Source organism: Cnephaeus nilssonii (assembly GCF_951640355.1).
Source record: "Cnephaeus nilssonii genome assembly, chromosome: 8".
Taxonomy (NCBI): domain Eukaryota; kingdom Metazoa; phylum Chordata; class Mammalia; order Chiroptera; family Vespertilionidae; genus Cnephaeus; species Cnephaeus nilssonii.
In genome coordinates this window covers 100,140,673-100,168,470 of record NC_137079.1, presented here as the reverse complement: position 1 = coordinate 100,168,470, position 27,798 = coordinate 100,140,673, and the positions used below count along the sequence as shown (strand labels likewise).

Below are 27,798 nucleotides of genomic sequence, written 5' to 3'. Positions count from 1 at the left end.
CAAACCCGCCCACCTCACCAGGCTCCCCAGATTACCAGACTGCTAAAATAGAAGACAAAGAAACAACCCAAAAATGAAAGAAAAGGAATTATCAGAAAAGGAGCTTAATGAAATGGAAGCAAATAATTTTTTGGATAAAGAATTTAAGTAATGTTTATAAGGATGCTCAAACATCTCAGTGAGAATTACAGGCAACTTAATGAAAATTATGAGTTGAATGAGAAAAACACCAGCATGAATAAGAATCAAGAAAAGTCTGGCCAGCATGACTTAGTGGTTGAGCGTTGACCTATGAACCAGGAGGTCATGATTAGATTCCCAGTCAGGGAACATGCCTGGGTTGCAGACTCCATCCCCAGTGGGGGGTGTACAGGAGGCAGCCAATCAATGATTCTCTCTAATCATTGATGTTTCTATCACTCTCTCCTCCCTTCCTCTTTGCAATCAATTTAAAAAAAGAATCAAGAGGAAAGGAAGTGTGACATAGCTATAATAAAGAACAACTTGGAGGGATTGATTCAACAGAATCTTTGAGTTAGAAGACAAGGTAGATAAAAACACCCAAGCAGAGCAGCAATTGGATTAAAAAAAAGCTAAAAAGCAGGAGGAGAGCTTATGGAAGCTTTGGGACAACATGAAACGAAACATCAAGATAATAGGGGTGCCAGAAGGAGAAGAAGCTGAGCAAGGAATAGAGAGTCTGTTTGAAGAAATAATGACAGAAAACTTCCCTGACCTGGTGAAGATAAAAGTCACATGAGTCCAGGAAGCACAGAGAGTCCCAATCAAGATGAACACAAAAAGACCCACACCAAGACCCATCATAATTAAAATGTCAGATGTTAAGGACAAAGAAAGAATCTTAACTGCAAGAGAGAGAGACAGAAAGTTACCTACAACGGAACTCCCTTTAGACTCAATAAAAACATTTTAGGCCAGAAGGGAGTGGCACGAAATATACAAAGTAATGAAAAGTAAGGGACTGAATCCAAAACTACTCTATCCAGCAAGACTATCATTCAAAATGAAGGTGAAATTAGGAGTGTCACAGACAAAAACAAAACAAACAAACAAAAAACGCTAAAGGAGCTTATTACCACCAAACCAGCAATGCAAGAAACACTAAAGGGACTATTATAAGAAGAGGAAATGGAAAGAGAGGGAGGAACACAAGCATAAAGAACAAAAATGGTAACAAACAAGTGCCTATCAATAATAACCTTAAATGTAATTAGATTAAATTAACCAGTCAAAAGACAAAGTAACTAAATGGATAAGAAAATATGACCTATATATATAGTTCACCTAATTTGGTTCACCTTTGAATACAGAGAAGCTAGAAAATAAATTTGGAGTTGTTAATGAATGTCTTACATTTTATTAGAAGTATGTCCATAAAAGAGTGAGTGTGTTTGCCGGTAAAAGTTCCTATGCTTCTAGAAGTTATAAAATGTATTTGCCAATCTAAACAATACTAATTGATTGCTTTTAGTTGTGGATATTAGACTCTAGTTCAGCAAATTGTCTTCAAGGTTTTGTTTTGTTTTTCACCCATGAACTAAACTGAACTGAATCCTGGATTTTTCTAAATTTCTTAAAATTTTTACTACAACCCTCCAAACTAATGTTTCATCTCCCCTCCCTCCCCCTCCCCCCCCCCGCCCCATCCTTTGACTTGGAATTATTTTCCTTGTTCTTGAAATAACATTTCCTTTCTAACAAATGATTTATTAACTTCAAATTCAACTTGTTTCAAAATACCAAGGCCAGACCCTAATTCTTCAAGTATTCCTTTCTTGTTTATTAATGAGGGCCAATATTATTGAAGCCACCAGAAATTTTCTTGCTATTGGGTAGCTATGGCCGGAGAGTGACTGGGATAAACCAAATGGACCACAAAATTTTGAGTTTCTCATACAGTAGTTAAAAAGGTAGAGGTAACCACACAATGAGCTAGAGTTTGAGTATTTCATAGTTTTCCATAAATGTCTGAAACAAGGAGGCTGAGGTAGTTGCTGAGGTAGTTGCAGACCTATTTACTCACCAAGTAATCGCAATAATTTCTGAGATGGGTACCCATTTTTCTTTCCCTTTTAGAGACATACAGCCACATGAAAATGGCTGAGGAGTCTGAGGACAAGATGTACTATGACAGGTGAAGCAGGCTGCCTTTTCCCATATCCAGGTATTTTTCTTAAATTTTTTATCATCCATTTATATATCTACACAATGTTCATCTAAATTAGATTTATATGTAATTTTACCAGGAGAATTATCAGGGAGGTGTTCTTGAAAGTATTTGCCCAAGATGGGTTCTTTATAATAGGTATATCTGGAGAAAAATGTAATTACACTAATAGTATAAGAAAACCAATGTGTGGCTAACAAGGCATTAGTTTCATTATAATAACTGATTATCAAAATATCATTGTCTAGTAGATGGGAAAGATTAGCAGGAACACATTAAATTTTTTATACCCAATAAGGGAGAGGGTTTGGGGAGAGAGATATTGTTTCCATTAAAAAAACTGTAAGAATTACAATATAAAAATTATTTTATATATTTTTATCAATCATTAACAATTAGATGCTATGAGTACATTTTGAGAAAAATCAAAGAACAAATTTATTACTGTTATTATTAACAGACAAAAGAAGACTAAACAAATGTTCCTTGGTTCAACATCAATTTATGGGCATATAGTCCTTGTTAATGGTTTGTGATAGATGTCTGCCTTTGATGCCTGTGGCTTTTTATCCTTTAAAAGTCTTCGAAGTCTCCTGTAGGCAAAGGCACGTGTCAGAGACAGAGATAGATGTCCATTTCTGGTTAGGCACCTTTTTAAAATGAGAAATCTGAATCCATGAGCTAATTCTACTAAATTTGACTGCACATCGTTTAATAGATAAATTGGTAATACCTAATAAGCTTTCTTTCAATGAGGTTGAAGATAATCTTTTATTTGATGTCTTCCAATAGACAAAAATCTTCTGGTTGTAAGCCATAGTCTTTGAAATCTTTATTTCTGGGGGATGCACTATAAAATAAATCAGTTACTAACTTATCAATCTCTTTAACTTAAGTCCTTCATTGGTTTAAAAGGGAGCAAGGAACATTCTCAGATCTTCATAATTTGTATGCTTAGTAAATTGGTACACATGGTTGGCCAACTTAATTTATGTTGTTTAATCAGAGTTACAAGCTTTACACTTAGTTCTTTATAAAAAAAAATGCAAAATTTAGTAATGGGTCATTTTGACAATCTTTAAAACTATCTAGAGACAGACTTGAGTATTATTTAAAAGGTGTTTCCCCCTCCTCACCCCCCCCCCCACCCCTGCCGCACCAAGCACTGGTTCATTGGGTTTCTTTTATATTGCTGGATCTTGGTCCAGTCCACTTTTCTTGGTAAAAATCTCAGGTATGGCTTGGTAAAGCCAGTGGGCTAATTTCCTGCATTTTTCCTGGTCTGTCTTCCACAGAAGTTTCCCAGTGAACCTTATTTAGCTATTCTGTTGCTTTCTTCTCAGAAACTAGTGTATTAATGTGGACGGGTCAGAATTGTCAGGATTATATGTTCTAACAGTAAAATCAGGTGGCAAAGCCATCAGGGTCATGAAGACTGTCATAGAAATCCTTAGATTCCTTAATTCTGTTCCAGTCCAAAGAATGTATACAATTACTGCTTTCCCTCTGCCGAAAACTGGCTTTTCACTAAAGGGAGCTGCCAGAATTTCTGGGTTTTCTAGTGTATCTTGGTCTGGCTTTTTATTGTTTCCCCTAGGTCAGCAGGGAGTGGTGGTGAAGAAAAATGAGGGGGGAGAAAGGGAAGGGCAAATCTGAACAAGAAAACTCAGAGAGCAAAGAATATAGAAGTTTCATACAAATTAAATATACACTATAGGCTGCAGGAGAGCTGGGGTTCTTGGAATTCATCAATCTTAGAGGCACAACTTCCCATGTTAATTTTAGTTTTCTGTGAAGATCTACAGTCTGAACAAATTTCTAGATTACTGTGTGATGGATTGAAGTATACTGCTTATGGGTTGAGCTCTGAAGGGCTGTCACCTCTCGAGTCACTTCAACCTTCTTACATGTCTTGGTTTCTCTCCCCAGCTGACTAATACAACTGTGAGTCTTTAAGTGCATGCCCCAGAAAAGTCAATAGTTTAATTATAGTTGTTGGAATTCTCTACGGGGCCACTGCTCGTTTTAAGGGATACTCTCAAATTCCTCCACAAAGATTCTTAGCTACCCGAGAATACCCAAAATCCAAGCTGGAGGGGATAAATGCCCCTTATATTTGTAGTTGATTAAATTCAGACTCCTTTATAGAGCAAAAGGTTTTGCTCAGACTCATAGTAGGTAGATCGGGTTGAAAGCCAAAATTAAAACCAACTGCCTATTTCAACTCCTATCCTATAGTGCCACCTTGCAGATTTTCTAAGAACAGCTCAAATAAAGTCAGACCCTCTACCACAAGCAAAGGGGAGGGCCTGGATTCTATAATAACTCATCCTCTTTTTCAACAACCCAGGCTTGCAGCCTCCCCGGCAGATGCAGTGTCCATAAAGGACACTGATGGGCAAGACCATTACCCTTGAGGTTGAGCCCAGTGACACCATTAAGGTCAAAGTGAAAATCTAAGACAAGAAAGACATCCTGCCTGACCACTAGCATCTGAGTTTTGCTGGTAAACATTTGGAAGATGGCTGCCTTCTCTACAATATTCAGAAAGAGTCCACCCTACACTTGGTGCTTTGTCTGCAGGGACACATCTCTTTGCCAGCTCAACTGTGACAAGATGATCTGCCACAAGTCTTATGCCCTCCTTTACCCATGCTGTCAACTGCTGCAAGGTGTGGCCACATCAACAAACTGCAACCCAAGAAGGTAAAACAAGGCCCTTCTACCGCCTCTTCTGCCAGAGAGTGGCCTCCTGCCTGAATCCTGTGGCCCTGGACCCTCAATAAAGTTTCCCTTTCACGGACTGAAGCAGTAAAAATAAATAAATAACTCATCTAAGTTCACCCAATGCAAAGTGAGGAGCCAGTGGGGCTCAATAGGCCCCTGCTGATATCTAGCACTAGGTTCAAGTTCGTGGGGTGGTCTTAGGTGAGCTTCTTTGGAACCCTGCTGGCTATGCAAAGTAAAGATCCATGAAAGAATAGCCAGCCTAGGAGAAAGTCTTATAAGAGTTTATTAGAGCAAAACTGATGACAATTGCCGGGAAGCAAAATTTCAACAAATGGAGAAAATGCTCTGGAGAATGGTAGCTTTGAGGCTTATATTATACATTAGAATCAAAGTAGACATAAGAAAGCTTCCATGAAATTCACTGGTGGTAGATTAGGAAGGTGAGAGAAAGCAAAACTGGGAAATCTGCATTTGGGTTAAAAGTAAAAAAAGAAACAAAAACATATACGCTTCTTTTACACTGGTGAGAACATTGTATAGTTAACATTTATAGCACATAGAGATGGTATGTGGGTAATAAGATAACAATGTGGTCTCGAGCTCTAGTGCCAATTGTGCTTTCAAGGGGTCTGGGGAGGGGGGGAATTACTGATATTTTTAAGGTGTTATTTTAGATTCACAAAGACAATAGACAATTTATAAGCTAAAGATTGACCTTTACCAAGAAGGCTACAGGCTTAGGACATGACTAACCATGACCAACTTCCAGCTCCTAGTTAGGAATTTTTATGTTCATGCCACCATGTGGTTTCTTTTGGTTCCTGAGCTTGTTAGGTTTAATATGTGGCCTCTTTTTCTTCCACACACACAAACCACAAACTTTATTCAAACTCCATCCAGTTATATGATCATATTACTATGCTAGTCTGTCATACTTTGTGCCTTTTAAAGGATGTTAATTCTTCCTCATCCTTTAAGACTTTAATGTCACTGAGAAATCTTTTTGAATTCCCTCAGGCAGGAAGGTACTCCCCTTCTACATATTTTCATAGCACTTGGTAATACAAGTAGCCTGGTATTGGTAGTAAATGTTTGGTTTCAATTACCACTTACTCATTGTGTGACTTACATCTTGGCTTCTTTATCTGGTTAAATAGGTTGCTACTATTTATCTCATAGGATTGAGATACATAAAACCAGTCCCCAGTAATTACTGCAAAAGCTCCAAAAATGTTTTCTTCATTTTTATGTAAATCTTTAAGTCCCTAATATGTGTAAGATGTCAGAAATACATCTAAAAGATGAAGAGTTCCTTTGCTATGATAGTATGGGGCTAACAGCAGAAATAAACATCACAATAGCATCCTTACAGAAATATTAGTCGTTCAATAACTTCTTTGTGAATGGTCAACATATATAAGCAAAACCATATAATCCTAAAAACATTTTATGAGTGTAGACTGAAAAAAACAACAAAACAAATGACAACTTCTAGCAATTGGCATCAGATAAACTATGAGGTTACATTCTGTGTTTGAAAATAATTAAAAGTATAAATAGTCTGTTTCAAGTGTTGGTTGTAATATAACTTTTACATCAGATATCCTATATAATAAAAGCCTAATATGCAAATCGACTAAACAGCAGACCTACCAGTCGCTATGATGCACACTGACCACCAGGGGGCAGGCGCTAAACGCAGGAGCTGCCCCCTGATGGTCAATGTGTTCCCACAGGTGGGAGTGCAACTCAGCCAGAAGCCGGCCTCACGGCTGGCGAGCGCAGCAGCGGTGGCAGGAACCTCTCCCACCTCCATGGCAGCACTAAGGATGTCCGACTGCTGGCTTAGGCCCGCTAAGCTGTCAGTTGGATATCCCCTGCAGGCTCCTGGACTGCGAGAGGGCGCAGACCAGGCTGAGGGGACCCCCTCCCCCCAGTGCATGATTTTGTGCACCAGGCCTCTAGTATTTAAATAAGTGAGTAATCAGTAGTATATATTGAATTTCAACTAAATTTGGACAAAAATGTTCTATGTATTAGCTTTAGCATATACAAAAACTTAAAAAGCCCATCTAAGCATTTAATAAGTCACTTATAAAATGTTATATCCATAAAGTTTATTTTTAAAAAATTGTTAAAAACTAACCATACAGGAATATTTATTAATATACTTAAAAAGTTTGTTCCCCACGTTGAAGGAAAATACATTAGCAACATCTTCCAAACACCATCTTTATAAAAGTAAAACTTCTAGATGCTGAAATGTACTACAGTAGATTCTATAGTTTACACTCTTAATTACAGGGTTGGAAATAATTCTCCCTACTCTGTCTCTCCAAATGTGGCAGTTATTATACTTAAATTAATAACATACAATCATGTTATACTACCACAGATCCTTAGAGTACACACTGCATATTTACTAACAGAGCAAATCTCCTCTATTGTCACATAATTATTTTAGATAAGCATTTGACTTTAAATACAAATAGAAATACTACATCCCGTGATTGTAAACATTCACCAAGAGCTCCAGAGTATAATGAGTAATAGAGGTTGCCCAAGAGTCACTCAAATGTTTCTCACTCATTTGGATATTGCTGAGATTAAGTTCTGAAGGCAAATTATCATAAGCCTCACTTGTATTTCTGTAAGTAGTCAAAAATACCTGAAAGTCATTCTAAAGTCTATATTAAGCACCATTTTCACTTACTTAAATATAGAGTTAAATTCAGCAGTATATGTATGATCATTAATATCAGAAATTAAAAATAACTGTGGGTCTCAAGTCCCCTTTTGTGAACACATAAGGGGTTCTGCGTTCCAATGATGCTAATAGGAATCACTCATGCATACCAAGGGTAGTAACTCCCCTAGGGCCACATGCAACCCATAAGTCTGAGGCACAAATTATTTCTTTTGTCAGTGGACGCTATACAAGCAGATTTAAGGCTGTATTTGGCTATAAAGAGTTCAACCTCCTCTTTAGTATTCTTATTACATAAATCACATACACAACACAAAATTTCATAGGATGGGAGGTGAGAAGTCCCCAAACACTTTTTAAATATTATTCTCCATACAATTCATTATCAGCATATTTACACAAGGGGAGTGTTCATACTTAAAACCTTTAAAAATGCAAGAGTTTTAAAACATCCCAATTTCCCCAGGATTATCCTCATTCTTATTATCTGATTTTTGGAAAAGTTCACATTTGTCAGCTTGTTCACTGCAGTTCTTAGGCAATTCTGATGGTATTCCAAAGGTAAATGCAAATTATATTCACTGCCAACCACTTTGGGACAGGCCTGGTTGCAAAGAGAATGGTGTTCCTGACGTTGAAGAAAAACTAGGAAACCCATCCGGCTGAGCTGGATAGCTTTCCAGAGCTGAAGCTGAATGGACCTGATAGAAAAAAGAACATGCAGTTTAGCAGAAAGTCAAATTCCACCAAGTCTGCACTTGCTTTTTGTCTATGCAACAGTACAGATATTTGAGGTAGAAAAGAAAGAAAAAAAACGTTGGACAAGATCAGTCTGCTCAGTCTCCTAAAATTTTTAAGAAATGTTCAACTTCTGATTGTGGAGGTGCACAGAAATGCCATTAAAATGATTTAAAAAATAGGTTTTCTAGAGAAAATGTGCTTAAATTGTAGAAGACAAGCTAAAATTTAACAGTCATGGCCCTAGCCAGTTTTGCTCAGTGGATAGAGCGTCAGCCTGTGAACTGAAAAGTTCCAGGTTCAATTCCGGTCAAGGGCACATGCCCGGTTTGCAGGCTCAATCCCCAATGGGGGGCGTGTAGGAGGCACCCAATCAATGATTCTCTCTCATCATTGATGTTTCTATCTCTCTCTCCCTCTCCCTTCCTCTCTGAAATCAATAAAAATATACTTGAAAAAAATAAAAATAAAATTTAGGAGTCATGTATAAATATTCCATTTGTAAAATCTCAAAACTCAGATTTGAAAATATATAAGCAGGAAAAACAATTCATACAGATGAATATATTCTATCACATTTGTTACCTTTCTGAAGGAAGACAAGCATAATTTGCATATTTTTGAAGAATTAGCTATCATATCTCTAGATATTCTGCTAAGAGTCATTTTTTTGCAAATGCTGGGATGTCACTATTGGTATTGTAAGATTATCACTATAGAAGTTATATGACATTTTATTTATGCCAGACATTGTCTGTTTACCTGCTGTAATAATGCTGACTGTGCAGCTGCATTATGCTGCAATTCTTGCAAGGATGACTGTGAAGAGTTCTGGGAAAATCCAGGGATACCTGGGAGGGACAGAAGGCCTGGAAAAACAGAACTGCCTGCAGTTTGAAGTCCAGATGATAAGCTAAAATGATAGAAAAACAGAAAAATATAAGACATAAAAGCTATTGCTTCTATATTTGTCAAATACTATCTTAACATGTAAAAAAAAAATCTTAGAATTTCTCTGTTGGGAGGAAACCATAAAAGTCAGCCACTCACTAATATAAATGTACTTTCTGTTATAAAGTGTATTATTCTGAACTCAATTAAGTCTATGTTTTGCATAGACATTATTTTTTTGTGATTTTATAATCAGGATAAATTACCAAAACAAATCTTAAAATTATCTGAGTAGGCATTCATGTTTTATATATTTACCTTAACATGATTGAAGAGTCATAAAACATTTTTTAAGCACTGAAGTTTCAGCCCAGAAAAACGTAATTTAGCACCACCAATTATTTTGATTTTAATTTGAATGACTTAAAAATAAGACTATGAAATACAAGTTAGGTAAAGAATGATTTTATCCTATTTCCAAACTATCCACATACCTGGCTTGTGCAACAAGAGCAGAGTTGAAATTGGAACTAAAAGCTGAAGCGAATCCTGGGAGGACAGGAGCTGGTGATGGGGTCGTAGCAGTGACAGGTAGTGGTGTGACTGCTGCAACTGTAGAGGGTGCCTGCAGCCCCGGGAATGAAGGGAGAGCAGGGGTAACACTGGGGGTGTTAGAGACAGAAAAGCCAGGGTAGGATGGATTTGAAGATGGCAAAGGTCCTTGAGTAACTGAAAAAAGTGAGGGGACAGCAGTTGACAAGTTAAGGGGGAAAGGTGTTGCTGAGACTGGTGTTGAGACAGAAAGCCCTGAGAGAATAGCTGATGTAGAACTAGGATGAGGGATAGATATGGATGTGACAGTTGCAGATGAGGTGACTATTAATGACCCTGGAAGAGATACTGATGGATTAAGAGATGGATTACCTGTCAAAGGAAAATTACTGGTCAAAGAAGTAAAGGGAGGAAGACCAGTGAATACTGGAGTGATTGGAGTGGAGGAACCATGTGGTGGAAGGGAAATAGAAGAAAGGGGATTTGAAACATTCAAGGGAGTACTCAAACTGGAAAGACCTGATAATGCAGGATTAAGGCAAGTAGATAAACTGATGGGCACTGATGTTGAAGTATATGCATGACCTAGTGTCCCTGACAAACCTAAAGTGCTATGAGAGGGATTCACAGAATGAGATGGACCTTTAAAGGCTGAGGGAGTAGGACTTATGGGTTCAGCTTTTATTGTAGCAGAAATAGTTGCTACAGCAGGGCTAGCTGTGATATGCAAGTCTGAGTTACTTGGATGGGGGCCATGCAAAAGGATCGCCGAGGAGCCAGAGCTAACTGGCCCTGAAGTTAAAGCTGATTTGGGAGTAGCTAGAGGAGATTGGACAGGCAAAGCAGGGGGAGAGGAAGTTGTGTTGGCCACAGGAGAGGGAAGGCCTGGGAACATGGCCAATCGTGGAGTAGAAGACTCCTGTGGGGTGGGAATGGCTGATGGGGCATAACACTTGTTAGGGGCTAAAGCAGGAGAATCTGAGCTGTGATTAGTAAGAGAAGAGAGTGAAGACAACCCACTTGTAATAGCAGTGGATAAAGCAGAAGAGTTTATTAAATTGGTATCCTTCGATGTCAGAAAGCCTTTTAAAGCAGATAGAAGAGGATTATTTAGACCAAGTGGACAAGCAACACTGGGAGCAGAACCACCAGCAATTACAGAAGGATTTGGGTTGGACATGCCTTGAGATGTTGGTGTTAAGGGCAAGGGGAGACCTGCAAAAACTGATGACAATGAAGCAGGATTTGGGCTGCTGGTAGAACCAATAGTAGAGGTGGCAGAAAACGGGAGGCTAACCAAAGCAGCAGAAGTAGAAGCAAATGTTTCACTGGAAGCAGGAGTGGCCTGAGGTGTAGATGTGGCCTGAGGGACTGGGGTAGGAGTGGCAGAAGAACCTGGCAGTGGAACTAGGCCAGGAAAAACTGAAGGAACAGGAATAGACATTGTGCTATGGACAGAAGTGACAGGTGCAGCTGGCAATGAAGGGGTTCTGATAACTGTTGGATTTGGCATTGATGGCTGAGGTGTATGAACAGCTGAGGAGACCTGCCCTGGGAACACAGGAAGGATAGTATTCAGCATGTTCAGCCCAGAAACTGTGGCAGTTGCTGATACCGATGAATGATTTGCTGCCTTAACAGGGGATGCAGTAGGAACAGGAGTTGCTGCAGGTGTTGCAGGATTAGAACCGTGAGGAGAAAAGAGTTGACTTGCTGGGGCAGAAAATGCTATTGGGGGGGAAAAAGGCAAAAATTTATCATCATGGTGAAATGTCAAATTTTAAATCAAAATAAAAACATAAAACTTTTTGTAATATTTAACAATTATCAAAGTAAATCAATGGCAGGGATAATAGGCTATTCCAATGTATATATTACTAGGTTCCATTACCATTATTTTCACTATGAGGCCCCTGTTAGATCCAGTTGTCTTAGACTTTGCTTAGACTTTGCTCATTCAACTCATAGTGACAAAGCCTTGAGCAGTTAGTAAATAAACTTTCTTTTCAGATTTTCCCAATTATTCAAAATTTGAAGAATTTATTTTAATTGTGATTAATGTCAGTGTGCTAACGTTTCCTTTAATTCTTTCATGCCACTGATCTAAAATAATAATACAAGTCTTAAGAGCTTTTGGGACATCACTTTCCTTTTAGAGGCATTCAAGGCCTTCCAGGATTTATGCCAATCTCTACAGTCTTCTTTGTCGAGACTTTGTGAGTTGAACTAAATATTTCAGATTATCAATCTATATAGATTTTTTTACTCCAAGCATTTTCTCATACTGACTCCTCTATACTACCTTAACCTCTAACTTTACTTGGCTTGTCCTAGGAGCTCCTTTAGGGACAGAGGCCATGTATATATCATTTTTAGAGCCTTAGCACCTAGCATAGTGCATGGCATGTGTGTATTTAATGTGTCTACTGCACTGGATCGATCATGATTATCTCAACTATAGTTCCCAAACCCATTCAAGCACTTATGCCCAAGACTTCTAGAATTTCTATATTTTTAATTTGATAAAATCTATAAATAATTAACATACACAATATTGGGGATGATTTGGGTTTCTTCCCTGAATCAATTTAGTGACAATGTTTACCTCTGATGATTTATTTGGTACCAAATGGCTTAAGTTGCTAATGTCATAATGACAACTATCTGCTGCTATACTCACATCAAAGTCTGTTTCAGTTGTAAACAGACAATGTTCCTTTTGTAGTAATAATAAATTGATAAATTTTTGCATGGTTAAGACTTAAATTTTAAAATCTATGCATAATAAAGACTATTTTGACAAGGAAGCTAATGTTAATGAAGTTATGTTTTTGCTAATCACGGGTGGGAAAGGGACCATAGGAAAACTGCGTATACATAATACATTTCTATACTAAGTGACAGCCAAAGAGTGCCATATGGTACAATTGTTTTACAAAAGCAATATGGTAGAAGAACTTGAAAATATAATATATAAATATATAAACTTCACACACAAAAGGCCTTAAACCTGTAGCATTTCATGCTGTAGGCAGTAATTTAGTTTTAAAAAAACTAAAACTAGCTATCATTCTAAATTTAGAGTAAATAAGAAAATAGATTTGTACTTTTTTTGGTATTTAGTTTGTTTTTTATAAGAACTAGAATAAAAACAAATATATACCTATCTTTGTGTTTATAAGTAATGTACCAAAAATTATTTAGGTCAATATTGGTTGGAAAACATTTGAGAATTCACCATCTTATTTAACTACATGCCAGAGATCACGTAGTTAAAGACAGATTGCAAGGTAAAACCAAACTGTCCCATAGTGTTCTTTATACCAGCAAACTCTGTTAAGGATCTCTTTTATATAATAAAGCAAAAGCCATATACTATTAATCACAGTACCTGCAGTTAAAATGCAACAAAACAAAAATAAACCCCCCTTTCCTCTCATCTATTTTAGTCTTAAACATAAAACACTACCTGTCTGATCTTGTGCTAAGTACTTTATGCCCACTATTTCATTTGTCCTCACATAACCCTCTGAGATAGCCCATTTTATAGATATGCAATCTGAGGCTTGGTGTGATTAAGCGACTTGTTAAAAGATTATGCAGGAAGGTTTTGGAGCCTGCACTATATTGTGAGATTTACAAAATCCTTCCTGGAGGAAGCCACTGAGGGTGGCCATGACTAGGTGTGTGGCACTGCTCCTACCACTGAAGACCTCCACACCAGACCAAGCCATGCAGAGAGCTGCCAGGAGTTAGGGTCTGGGGACTGGGGTATTTGCCAAGGAAGGGACTGTCAGCTCCCTAGCCCTGGGTGCCACTGGAATCGGGAGCTGGGCAGAGGCTCGACTGTGAAGCCAGCCAGGAGCACTGGGGTGTGGGGGGAGGTGGCTGGGTGGCATTGGCTGCAGAGGCTACAGCAGAAGTGCAGCTGGGGGTGCCCAAGGCTGAGACTCACCGGAGAGACTGGCAGCGGATACCCCGCCATCATCCCACCGTGGAAGTTTGCCCCAATCTGTGTCTGTGGGAGGGACCACGTGGTGGAACTCTGAGACAGCGGAGGGGTCTGACTGGTACACCTAGCAGTGAATCTGAGGGACTCTTTATTCCCTGGAAGAACTTCTGGTAGAGAGCAGGACTGGGGCTGGACAGTGTGCCCTGGGGAAAGAGCACAGGGGAGGCACCCCTTTCTCCACGTCAGGAACAGCTATTTCTGTCCCACCCTGCAGCAACCTGAGGCAAGGAGGAAGGGCCCTGGGCTGGAAATCTGCATTGGTGCAGCTGGGTCTGGCAGTGTGTGGGACTTTGACATTTGGCCTGGTCAAAGCCTGGGTGGAGACCCGGCCCAGTGGTGGCCAGCTGCACAGAAAGATTGGAATGCAAAGCAGGGCTGATTTATTTTTATTTATTTATTTATTTTTTAATCCCCTCCTGCTTGAGGTGGCAGCAAGGGGGTGCAAGTGAGCCACCAAGAGCTGAGGTATTTAAAGGAGAGGGAGTGCCAGCCGTCCCTCCTACAAACTACAGGCCACCCCAACATAAGTCTGTTTAAACCATCCTGTCTAGGACAGGGATACCCACAGTGCCCAGTTCTGTAGGGGAAGGTATGGGAAAGTATGGGACTTGATTGGAAAGTTTGTAAGGAGGAATCTCTGAAAGGTCAGGGTCCTCCAGGGGAGCTGGCAAAAGGCAGCTGCCCCTGCCTTGACGTTTCCAAATAAGTCTGAGCCCCTGGGTGTTTTACTGGAATCTTTACGTTTAGTTTTTAGACGTCCTTACTTAAAGGACACTGCAGATGCATGTCTTCTCAAGGATACTTACCCTGCTGATAGTATCTAGAAGTTAATTTTAGTTCAAGCTGTTGTTACGATAAAAGCATACGGAGGCAGGCAAACGGGGCTGCCTGGTTCCAATAGCCAGGCAGTCCCTTAGCCCTCTCGTTCACAGAAACATGTGTCAGAGTAATTTTTCATCCATCACTCAGGGTCTACTGGTCAGCCCCAGCAGGAAGGGAGAGCAACTAAGAACAGGGACATCCAAGGTATGAGAACTGAGGCTGACGCAGCCACTGGGCTATAGAGGCTCTGCCCACTGGACTACTTGGGGATCCACCTTGTCATGCTTCTGTCAGGTTTCCCAGTGCCAGGCAGGGACAGTGACTAACATTGGCTTGCAAAAGAGAACCACCTGAGAAGCCTGGAACCAACACATCCCAGGCCAGATTCAACAACAGAGCAAAATCCAGTGAGCTCCAAAAATAGCAGATCCAAAGGTTTTCTTTTATATTTTATTTCATATCTATTATGTCTCTTTCCTTTTATTCTATTCCTTCTTTTCTCTTTATCTTTAATTTTTCTTATTTTATTACTTTCTATTCTTGTTTTACTTTACCTATATTTTCATTTATTCATTATTATTCTAAAAATTATTAATATCATTTCCTTTATACTTTTCTTTTTTATACTTATTCTATTTCTTTTTTTTTTCTTCTTCTTTGATATTCTCTCTCTTTTTCTTTTTGGTTCTTTTTTTCTCATTCTATAATACTTTTGGTCTTTGTGGCTTTTAGTATTCGTTTTGTTTTTCCTTTTTTAGTCTTTAATGTTGTTGTTTTATTTTTCATGTTGTTCGTGGTTTGGCTTGCTTTGTCTTGTTTTGTTCTATCAGTCTTGTTTTGTTCTGTGTAACAGTTGGCATAACGTGGTTGGGGTTGACCCAAACAGGCAACAAGCCTGAGGGCTGAGCTCACCTACGAAAGGGATGACAGCATTCAAGACCCAAATACAACAGGAAGGCCCACAAAACCCACACAGGGGACGTTCCTATTGCACCCAGGTCAGAAGATCAAGGAGGCCACTTCACCAAGACAAGGAGACATAGAAGTCGTATCAAATACATAAAAAAACACACACAAAGAAACAGCAACAATGGGAAAACAAAGAAACAGACCCCAAATGGAACAACAGGAGGAATCTCCAGAAAAAGATCTAAATGAAATGGAAGCAAGCAATTTTTCAGAAACAGAGTATAACATAATGGCTTTAAGAATGTTCAACAAGGAAACAGCATGAAAAGGACATAGAACCCATGAAAAACAAACAGTCGGAAATGAAGAATGACATAGCTGAAATAAAGAATATACTACAAGAAATCAATAGCAGGTTAGAAGCAGAAATTCGAATCACCAAATAAGAAGACAAGGTAGAAAAATTCCTCAAAAATAGCAACAAAAGGAAAAAGAATAATTAAAAAGCATGAGGGCAGCTAAAAGTAGCTTTGGGACAACATGAAACTGAACATTTGCTTCATAGGGGTACTAGAGGGAGAAGAAAGTGAACAAGGGATAGAGAACCCATTTGAAGAAATGATAGAAAACATCCCTAATTTGATAAATGAAAAAGTCACACAAAAGCAGGTAGGACAGCAAGGCTCAATCAAGATGACCCCAACGATACACACACCAAGACAGAGCATATTAAAATGGCAAATGATAAAGAAAAACAGAGAATTTAAAGGGCAGCAAGAGACAGACAGTTAGTTACCTACAAGGGAGCTCTCATTAGACTGTCAACATAGTTCTCAACCAAAACACTACAGGCCAGAAGGGAATGGCAAAAAGTATTCAAAATGATGAAGAGCAATGATCTGAAACTAAGACTACTCTATTCAGCAAGGCTATTATACAAAACTGAAAATAAAATAAAATAAAATAAAGAGCTTCCCAGACAAAAAAAGGCTAAAGGAGTTTATCACCACCAATCCAGCATTGCAAAAAATGTTAAAGGGACTGCTGAAAGAGGAATAGAGAGAGAGAAACATAGGCCTGAAGAATAAAAATAGCAATAAATACCTATCTATCTATCTATCTATCTATCTATCTATCTATAAGCCTAAGCAACCATTATGACTGAACAACCAGTCACTATGATGCGCACTGACCACCAGGGAGCAGATGCTCATTGCAGTAGCTGCTCCAAGGTGGTCAGTATACTCTCACAGCCAACCTCCTGTGGCCCCCATGGCCGGCCCACCGATTGGCCCCGATGGGGGCGGGGGGGTGTCTGGCCAACCTCCCGTGGCCCTGCCCCCACACCAGCCAGTTTCCCACGGCCCCTCCCCCCACCCTCGCCAGCCAACTTCCCAGGGTTCCTCGCTCCGACAGGCCAGCCCCTCGATAGGCCTTGATTGCCAGTCAGGCCGAGGGACCCCACCCATGCACAAATTCATGTACCAGACCTCTAACCAATAATAATATTAAATGTAAGTGTATTAAATGCTCCAATCAAAAGACATAGGATAGTTGAATGTGTGAGAAATATGACCCATATACTAGGTGTACCAGTTAATGTGGATTTTTTTCAATAGATGGAGTTACACATATGTTGATATATATGCATTTTGATATGTATGCTATTTTGTTGTATTGACAGCAAGCTTCAAAACTTCAAATGTCAAATTTGCTGAAGGTGTTAACATCATAGATATTTTTATGCTTAAAAATGTCGAATTTCATGCCAAAAAAAGAGCATTTGCGGGAAGTTTTAATTCATTATTTTGCAGAAAAGTGCTGCTGAATACTTCGGGAAGCTTATGGTGAACATGCTCCATCTCAAGATACTTGTGAATGCTGGTTTAAACGCTTTTAAAGTGATGATTTAGATGTGAAAGACAAAGAACATCCAGGTCAACCAAAAAGTTTGAAAACCAACAATTATAAGTATTATTAGATGAAGATGCGTGTCAAACTCAAACACAACTTGCAGAAAGATTTAACGTTGCTCAGAAAACAATCTCCGATCATTTACAAGCAATGGGAAAGATTTTAAAGGAAGGAAAATGGGTGCCATATCAACTGAACAAAAGACAAATGGAAAACCGAAAAGTCATCAGTAAAATGTTACTTCAATGGCACAACTGAAAGTCTTTTTTGCACTGAATTGTGACTGGCAATGAAAAGTGGATTTATTTTGAGAATCCCAAATACACAAAATCATGGGTTGATCCAGGTCAACCATCAACATTGACTGCAAAGCCAAATCACTTTGGAAAGAAGACAATGCTCTGCGTTTGGTGGGATCAGGATTTATGAGCTTGTAAAACCAGGTGAAACCATTAATGGTGGGATCAGGATTATTATGAGCTTGTAAAACCAAGTGAAACCATTAATACTGATTGCTATCGACAACGAAACATCAATTCGAACCACGCTTTGATCGTGAAATGACCAGAATGTGCCAGAAGACATGGCAAAGTAATTTTGCTTCATGATGATGCACCATCACACACTTCAAAACCAATTAAAGACACATTAAAAGTTCTTGCCTGGGAAGTATTAACACACCCGCTATATTCACAAGACCTTGCTCCTTCAGATTACCACTTGTTCCGATCGTTGGCACACGCACTTTCTGAGCAGCACTTATAAACATACGAAGAAGTGGAAAATTGGGTATCTGAATGATTTGCCTCAAAATAATAAAAGTTCTATTGGATGGTATCCACAAATTACCTGAAAGATGGGGAAAATGTGTGGCTAGCAATGGACATTACTTTGAATAAAGCACTTTTGATGTTTTTCTTGAAATGGACCTTACTTTGAATAAAGCACTTTCGATGTTTCTCTTCAAATTAGTGTGTTTTCTTTGATTACAAACTCCACATTATTAACCGGTACACCTAGTATATGCTGCCTACAATAGACCCACCTCAGAACAGAAGACACACACAGGATGAAAGTGAAGGAATTAAAAAAATTTTCCATTCAAATGGAAACAAAAAATAATCAGGGGCAGCAATACTTATATCTGACAAAATAGACTTTGAAACAAAGGCCATAACAAGAGATAAAGAAGGTGATCTATAGTAATAAAAGTGTAATATGCAAATCAACCGAACAGCAGAACGACTGTCTGGAATACCACACTATGACACCCACTGGCTCCAGGCCAGCCAAGGCAGGTGCGATACGATTGGTTGGGGCCCCCGCCATCGCCCCATGATCGTCCCACAGAGGGAGGCCCAGGCCACTGGCCGGAGGGGTGATCAATCAGGGAGTTCAATGATCACCCCAAAAAGGGAGGCCCAGGCCACCAACCGGTGGGCTGCAGCAGATAAGCAGGGCCTCCCTCTGTGGGGCGCAATCCATTGCCCCAAAGAAGGGGGTCCAGGTTACCCCATGGTGGTACAGTGGCAGGTGGGCGGGACCTCACTCTGGTGGCAATCCATCACAGAGCCACAGTCAGGTGGGCAGGGCCTACCTCTTTGTGGTGATTGATTGCGGAGCCCTGCGATCAACTGCGGGGCTTCCTGACCACGAGAGGGCGCAGGCCGGGCTGAGGGATCCCCCCGGACCCCTCCAAGTGCACAATTTCATGCACCAGGCCTCCAGTTACATAATAATAAGAGATTGATCCAACAAGTAGACATAACCCTGGTAAACATGTATGTACCCAATATAGGAGCACAATATACTAAAAAAAAAACTCTTGAAGGATGTTAAGGGAGAGATGGATAGCAATTCAGTTACAGTAGTGGACTTTAACCCCTCCTACTGACATCACTGGATAGATCTTCTAGACAAAAAAATCAACAAGGAAACAGCAACCTTAAATGACACACTAGAACATATCAATTTAATTGATATTTACAAAAAATTCATCTTGAAACTGCAGAATACACATACTTCACTAGTGCACATGGGACATTGTCAAAGATAGACCATATGTTAGGAAACCAAATAATTATCTACAAGTCAAGAAGAATGAAACCATATCAAGCATCTTCGCACATCACAATGGAGTGAAACTGGAAATCAACTATAATAAAAACATTTAAACACATTCAAACACATGGAGGCTAAATAGTATCTTATTAACAATGAATGGTTGATGAATGAAATCTAGTAAGAAATCAAAACCTTCCTGGAAACAAATTAAAATAAACACACAACAACCCCAAATCTACAGGACACAGTGAAAGCAGTCCTGAGAGGGAAGTTCACAGTATTACATCAAGAAATATGAAAAATCTCAAATAAATGATCTAACCCTAAAACTAAAAGACCTAGAAAGGGAACAACAAGAAAAGCCCAAAGTAGAAGGAAGGAAATAATAACAATAAGAGCAGAAATAAATGACATAGAGACTAAAACACAATACAAAATATGAATGAAAGAAAGAGCTGGTTCTTTAAAATTACTAGTATAAAGACGATTGATAAACATTTAGCCAGACTCATCAAGAATCAAAGAGTGGCCCGGCCAGCGTGGCTCAGTGGTTGAGTGTGCACCTATGAACCAGGAGGAGGTTCAATTCCCAGTCAGAAAACATGCTCGGGTTGTGTGCTCGATCCCCGAGGGTTGGGGGGATACAGAGGCAGCCAACCAATGATTATCTCTCTTCACTGATGTTTCTAACTCTCTCTTCCTCTTTGAAATCAATGAAAATATATTTTAAAGAAAAAAAGAGTGAGGACACAAATAAATGAAACTGGCGAAGTAATAACTAACAACACAGAAACACAAAGGATTGTTAAGAAAATACTACGAACAACGACCTGCAATAAATGGGACAACCTGGGCAATTTGACAAACTCCTAGAAAGATACTATCTTCAAAACTTCAGTAAGGAAGAATAAAAAAACCTGAATACAGCAATAAAAACTAATGAGATTGAATTAGTAATAAAAAAATTCCTAGCAGACAAAAGTCCTGGACCAGATCACTTCACAGGGGAGTTTTACCAAACATTCAAAGAATTAACACTTATCCTCCTCAAAGTATTCCAAAAATTAAAAGAGGAAGGAAGACTTCCAAGCTCTTTATACGAGGCCAGTATTATCCTAATTCTAAATCAAATAAAGACACTACAAAGATAGAAAATTACAGACCAATATCCCTGATGAACATAGAGGTTAAAACCCTCAAAATACTAGTAAATAGGATCCAGCAATACACTAAAAAGATTATACACCATGACCAAGTAGGATTTATTCCAGGGATACAAGGCTGATACAATATTCACAAATCATAAAGGTGATACATCACATTAATAAAATGAGGGATAAAAATTACATGACCATATAAATAGTTGTAGAAAGCATTCATCAAAATCTAATACCCACTTATGCTAAAAATTATCAGCAAAGTGGGAATGGATAATAAAATAATAAAGGTCATATATGACAAACCTATAGCCAACATTATACTTAGCTGGCAAAAACAAAAAGTGTTTCCCTTAAGAACAGGAACAAGACGGAGATGTATGCATATGCCACCCTTATTCAAAATAGTACTGCAAGTCCTAGCCACAATGATCAGACAAGAAGAAACAATAAAAGGCATCCAAAACAGAAAGGAGGAAGATGACATAATATTTTACATAAAGAACTATATAAAGGATCCAACAAAAATGACTAGATTTAATAAATGAATTCAACAAAGTAGCAGGATACAAAATTAATGTCCATAAATCAATGGCATTATTACATGATAAATAGAGGCCCAGTGCTGGAATTTGTGCACGGATGGGGTCCCTCAGCGTGGCCTGTGGGCCGAAACCGGTAGTCCAACGCTGCCTGGCACTCGAGCGTATCCCAACCAAGCTGTGCCTGCCGCAGGCTTGCCAGCCGTGAGCCCTGCATCTGGCACCTGTCCCGAGTGGGGTGGGGATGGGGCTGGGATGCAATCGGTCCTCTGGACAGGCAATGGGATGCCCATGAAGGCCCAGGATCCGGATTTTTCCTGCTGTGGAGCAGCGGCAAAGTGGCTTATGTGTGTCACCCCAGCTCAGGAGCCACCTGGAGGCTGCTTTTATATCGTTTCTTCCTTACGGAGCATCTAGGGAGGGGAAGCGGCCACAGTGCCCAAGGCCAACTTCCAAAAGGCCAGCAGTGCTGTTGGGATCGTGCTAGTGGCGCCGGTCTGTTGGTGCCTAGTCCGTTCTCCAGAGATTGGACCTGCAGGACTACTGAGGGGGTGAGTGACTGCCACCCAGCTGGTGGGCTGCTGGGATGGGTCAGTCACCTGAGCGGCACTCCCGCTGTGGGAGCACACTGACCACTAGGGGGCAGCTCCTGCATTGACTGTCTGCCTCCTGGTGGTCAGTGCACATCATAGTGACCGGTCAACCAGTCATCTGGTTGTTTGGTTACTTAGGTTTTTATATATATACTAGTGGCCAGGTGCACGAAATTCATGCACTCGGGGGGGGGGGGGAGGGATGTCCTTCAGCCCGGTCTGCGCCCTCTCACAGTCCAGGAGCCCCAAGATTGATAGCCCTGCAGAGGGAGGCCCCGCCGACCACTGCCGGCCAGGTAGTCTGGGCCTCCCTCTTTGGGAAGATCGCGAAGCCCCCTGGCCAGTGGCCTGGGTCTCCCTTTGCAGAGCGATCATGGGGCGATGGCAGAGGCCCCTGACCAATCGCATTGCACCCACCTTGGCGGTGTCAGTCAGTGCTGGGTCGCCGCAGCAACCGTGACCCAGGAGGGACCGAGAGGTCAGCAGTTCAGCCCGCTCACCAGTCCCCGCCCTCCCGAGCCTGCTGCACGCGCAACCTGGCATTCGATTGTCCATTCAGTCATTTTGGACGTTACGGACCCTGGCTCTTTATATATTAGGATAGATATAGATAGTGAATTCTCAGAAAGATACTAAAACACAATCCATTTACCATCGCAACAACAACAAAAAGGTATCTAGGGATAAACTTAATCAAGGAGGTAAAAGAACCACTGTATTTTTCCATGTATAAGGCACTACTTTTTCTACAAACAGGCTTCCTCTAATCAGGAGCCTTATTGTTACTGACGTCAGCTGATGCCATAATTGGAGGTGGAGGTGGAGAGTGCACAGATGCAACAGGGACAGGAGCTTTATGAGCCCATAAAGATGCCAAAAAATAATACCAGTAAGCGATTGTCTTACTCTGCAAAATTCAAACTGAATGTAATCAGCCATGCAAAAGGGAATGGAAACAGAGCTGCAGAGAAACAATTTGGACCTCCTCACACTGAGTGTATAATCAGATAGCGGAGAAAACAGGAAGAGCAACTCCTTAAGATGCCAAAAAAAAGAAGAAAGCCTTTAGAGGAAAACCAGCAAAATGGGCAAACTTGGAGCAAAGGCTTAAGACTTGGATTGTGGAGCAGCGCCAGAGTGGCTTATGTGTGTCACTCAAGCTTATTCAATGTCTAGGCCAGTGATGGCGAACCTATGACACGCGTGTCAGCACTGACACGTGTAGCCATTTCTGATGACACGCGGCCGATGAGGCGGCCGCATGCCGAGGATGAAACATTTGCGGAATAATGTTTTTTCCTCAAAGTGACACACTACCCGAGTTATGCTCAGTTTTTTGGCGAAGTTTGACACACCAAGCTCAAAAGGTTGCCCATCACTGGTCTAGGCAAGAATGTTTGCAAGTGAAATGAACATTGTTGATTTTACAGGAAAGGCAAAATGGTGCTTCAATTTCATGAGGAGAAGTCTTGGCCATGAGAACACTAACAAAGTTAGCTGAGAAAATGCCACCAGTTTATGAGAATGATTGCACATATATAGATAGTGACTCAGAAGACAGCAGTGATACAATAAAAGTTTAAAAATTGATATGTCTGGAACTAATAGTAATGAGGAAGAGAGCAGTGATGCAACAGAGGCTGAATAAAGTGATATGCAGCATAATATCATAGTACTGGTATGTCAACATTACCTGCGGTAATCTACACTAATAAAAGAGAAAGATGCAAACTAACCGTACCTTCACAACGCCCACCAGCCAATCAGGAGTATGCAAATTAACCCAACAAAGGTGGCGTGTTAATTTGCATACGCAGGCACCAAGTGGCTGGGGGCAGGACGCTTGCGTTGTTGCCATGGCGACAACACAGGTGTTCCGCACCACCCCAGCCACTCCGGGCGGATGGGCAGCAAGGGAAGGCAGAAAGGCGGCTCCGGGCCAGAGCGAAGGCGGTGCCGGCAGCCAGGGGAAGGAAGGCCATTCTTACATGAAGACTAAAACTAAATAGAGGGGAAAAGATATGTATGCAAATGGCAACAAACAAAAAAGCTGATGCAGCGATATGAATATCAGACAACAAAGGCTTTATGACAAAGGCTATAGCAAGAGACGAAGGAGGACATTTCATAATGATAAAGGTATTAATCCAACAAGAAAACATAGCCCTTGTAAATATTACCATACCCAACCTGAAGCACTTAAATATATAAACAAAATATTTATAGATATATAGGGAGAGATGAACAGTGTTATAGTCATGGCAGGGGAATTTAACACCCCATGGACATTCATGGTTAGATCATCCAGGCAGAAAATCAACGAAGAAACACCAGCCTTAAAAGACAAATTAGATTCAATGTTTATAATTGAAATTTTAGAATGTTTCAGCCCAAAGCAGCAGAATATACATCCTTTTCAAGTGCACAAGGAATATTTTCCAGGATAGACCATGTTAGGCCACAAAACATACCACAATAAATTTAAGAAGACTGAAATTATATCAAGCATCTTCTCCAATCACAATAGTTATGAAACTAGAAATCAATAGCAATAAGAAAACTGGTAGCACAAAGACATGGAGGCTAATTAACGTGCTACTAAACAATGGATGAGTTAAAAATTACATCAAGAAGGAAACAAAAAGATACCCTGATATAAAATATAAAAACACAATGATCCAAAACCTATAGGACACAGCAAAACAATTTCTAAGCGGGGAAATTCAAAGCAATATAGGCTTACCTCAAGAAACAAGAAAAATCACTGAGATGATCTAACCTTACACACATAAGGAAACTAGAAAGAGAACAACAAAACCTAAGTGAGTAGAAAGAAGGAAATAATAAAAATCAGAGCAGAAATAAATGAAGTAAAATCTAAAAACAACACAAAAGATACAGGAAATCAAGAGCTGGTTTTCTTAAAAATAAAAATTGATAAACTTTCAATCAGACTCAATCAGGGGGAAAGAAAGAACATAAATAAATAAAATCAGAAATGAAAGAGAAGTGAAAAATGACACCACAGAAACACGAAGGATCTAGAATTAGATGATGATGATGGATGTGCAACTTTGTGAATATACTAAAATGTCTAAATTGCACACTTAAAAAGAGTGACTTTTATATCAACAAATCTGTTATTTAAAAAATAACAATCTATTGTACTTGTCCTCCTCAGAGACAGTATGCAAAAAATAAGTAAGTAAACACAAAGGATTATAAGAAAGCACCATGAAGAATTATATGCCAACAATTAAAAGACCTGGACAAGATGGGTAAATTCCTAGAAACATACATCTTCCAAGACTAGATCAAGAAACAGAAAATCAGAAGAAAATGATAACTACTAATGAATTTAAAACAATAATAAAAAAATTTCCCAAACACAATAGCTTCACAGGTGAATTTTTCCAAATATTCAAATAAGAATTCTTCTCAACCTAATCCAAAACACTTAAGAAAGAAGGCTCCCAAGAGCATTTTATGAACATGGCATTAACTGGACACCAAAACCAGCCAATTAGAGGCCAAATAAATGGCAAGATATGGATAGGAAGTATCAACATTGTTAAAATGTCCATACAAGAGGTTCCTGTAAGATATGATTCTGCAAACCAATTATAGGCCAATATCTCTGATAAACAATATTGCAATAATCTTCAATAGAAAATTAGCAATCCAAACTCAGCAATACATTAAAAATATTATATACTACTAGTGTTCCGGTGCACGGGGGAGGGCGGGGAGTAGGAGGGGGTGTGTGTGTCCCTCAGCCCAGCCTGCACCCTCTCCAATCTGGGACCCCTCAAGGGATGCCCGACTGCCCGTTTAGGCCTGATCCTACTGCTGGCTCCCAACCGCTCGCCTGCCTGCCTGCCTGCCCCTAACCGCTTCTTCCTGCCAGCCTGATCACCCCCTAACCACTCCCTTGACGCCTAACTGCTCCCCTGCCAGCCAAATTGCCCCTAACTGCCCTCCCCTGCAGGCCTGGTCCCTCACAACTGCCCTCCCCTGCTGGCCATCTTGTGGCAGCCATCTTGTGTCCAGATGGGGGCGGCCATCTTGTGTGTTGGAGTGATGGTCAATTTGCATGTTACCTCTTTTTTATATAGAATGATCAACTGGGATTTACTCATGATATGCAAGGTTGGCTGATTATCTGCAAATCACCTAACACGATATACTACATAAACAAAATGAAGGATAAATATCATATGATAATATCAATAGATGAAGAATAAGCATTAGAAAAAACCCAGTATCCATTTATGATAAAAACTCTCAGTACATTGGGAACAGAGGGAATATACCTCAGCATAGTAAAGACTATATATGACAATCCCACAGCTAACATTATTCTCAATGTTAAAAACTTAAAAGCATTTTCCTTAAGATCAGGAACAAGATAAGATAGATGTCCACTTTCACCACTTTTATTCAATATAATAATTGAAGTTCTAGACACAGGAATCAGATGAGAAAAAGAAATAAAAAACATGCAAATTAGAAAAAAAGTAAAACTATCATTATTTGAAGATGACATAATACTATACAGAAAGAAACCTAAAAGTTCCCACCAAAAAAACTATTAAAACTAATAAACAAATTCAATAAAGTAGGAGGCAAAACTAATATTCAGATATTAGTTGCATTTTTTATATAACAAAAGCAAACTACCAGAAAGAAAATTAAGAAAACAATCTCATTTATAGTTGCATCAAAACAATCCTATCTAATAAAAGAGAAATATGCAAATTGACCATCACTCCAACACACAAGATGGCTGCCCCCATGTGGTCAAAGATGGTTGCCCCCATGTGGACACAAGATGGCCACCACAAGATGGCCAGCAGGGGAGGGCAGTTGGGAGGGACCAGGCCTGCAAAGGAGGGCAGTTGGGGGCGATCAAGCCTGTAGGGGAGGGCAGTTAGGGGTGACCAGGCCGGCAGAGGAGGGAAGTTGGGGGCGACCGGGCCTGAAGGGAAGGGCAGTTGGGGGGGACCCAGGCCTGCAGGGGAGAGCACTTGTGAGGGGCAGGTCTGCAGGGGAGCAGTTAGGCATCAATCAGGCTGGTAGGGGAGTGGATAGGGGGTGATCAGGCTGGCAGGCAGAAGCGGTTGGGGCAATCAGGAAGGCAGGCAGGCGAGCAGTTGGGAGCCAGCAGTCCTGGATTGTGAGAGGGATATCCAACTGCCCGTTTAGGCCCGATCCCAGTAGGAGTCCCAGATTGGAGAGGGTGCAGGCTGGGCTGAGGGACACACCCCCCCATACATGAATTTTGTGCACCAGGCCTCTAGTTTAAAAATAAACAAGCATCTGTGAGTTCTGTGTTATAGGAACATGAGAAAGAAATAATCGTCAAATTCTTTTTAACAAGAGAGGCTCCTCAAAAAATGAAACCAATTATATTCCACAAGAACATTTTTAAATGACTTTTTTTCAGTAGAGCTTAAATGAACTTTATGGGATTATATACAATTGAAATTGCTATACTCTTTTGCTTTATAAACAAACACTAGAAATACTTTTATCAAAGTAGCAAATATGCTAGTAAATAAATAAAATACTAGGACTAAATTTAACCAAGAAGGTAAAAGACCTGTACTCAGAAAACTGTAAGACATTGAAGAAAGGTATAGAGGATACATATAAATGGCAAGATATGGGTAGGAATCAACAGTGATAAAATATCTATACTACCCAAAGCAGTTTACAGATTCAAAGCAATCCCTATCAATATACCAATGACATTTTTCACAGAATTAGAACAAATAATCCAAAAATTTATAATAATAAAAAGACTGAGAATAGTGAAAGTAATCTTGAGAAAGAAGAAGAAAATTCAAGTTATCATATACTTAATATCAAATCATACTACAAAAGGCTATATTAATCAAAACAGCATGGTATTGGTATAAAAACTAAAACATAGCTCAATGAATCAGAATAAGGAGTTCAGAAATAAACCCACATGTA

At 39.8% G+C, this 27,798-nt stretch overlaps 1 protein-coding gene across 1 annotated transcript in view; it reads right to left on the bottom strand.

The window, feature by feature from the left end:
• Nucleotides 1-8,071: 8,071 nt before the first annotated feature.
• The window catches only part of PROSER1 (proline and serine rich 1), a 73,217-nt gene continuing 53,490 nt past the window's right edge, over nt 8,072-27,798 (bottom strand). The window contains exons 11-13 of the mRNA XM_079779006.1: nt 9,749-11,534; nt 9,126-9,276; nt 8,072-8,326 (exon numbers count right to left, since the gene is read on the bottom strand). Of these exons, the coding sequence (XP_079635132.1) occupies nt 8,204-8,326; nt 9,126-9,276; nt 9,749-11,534 (2,060 nt within the window). The 3' untranslated portion in view covers nt 8,072-8,203. The remainder of the gene's footprint in view (nt 8,327-9,125; nt 9,277-9,748; nt 11,535-27,798) is intronic.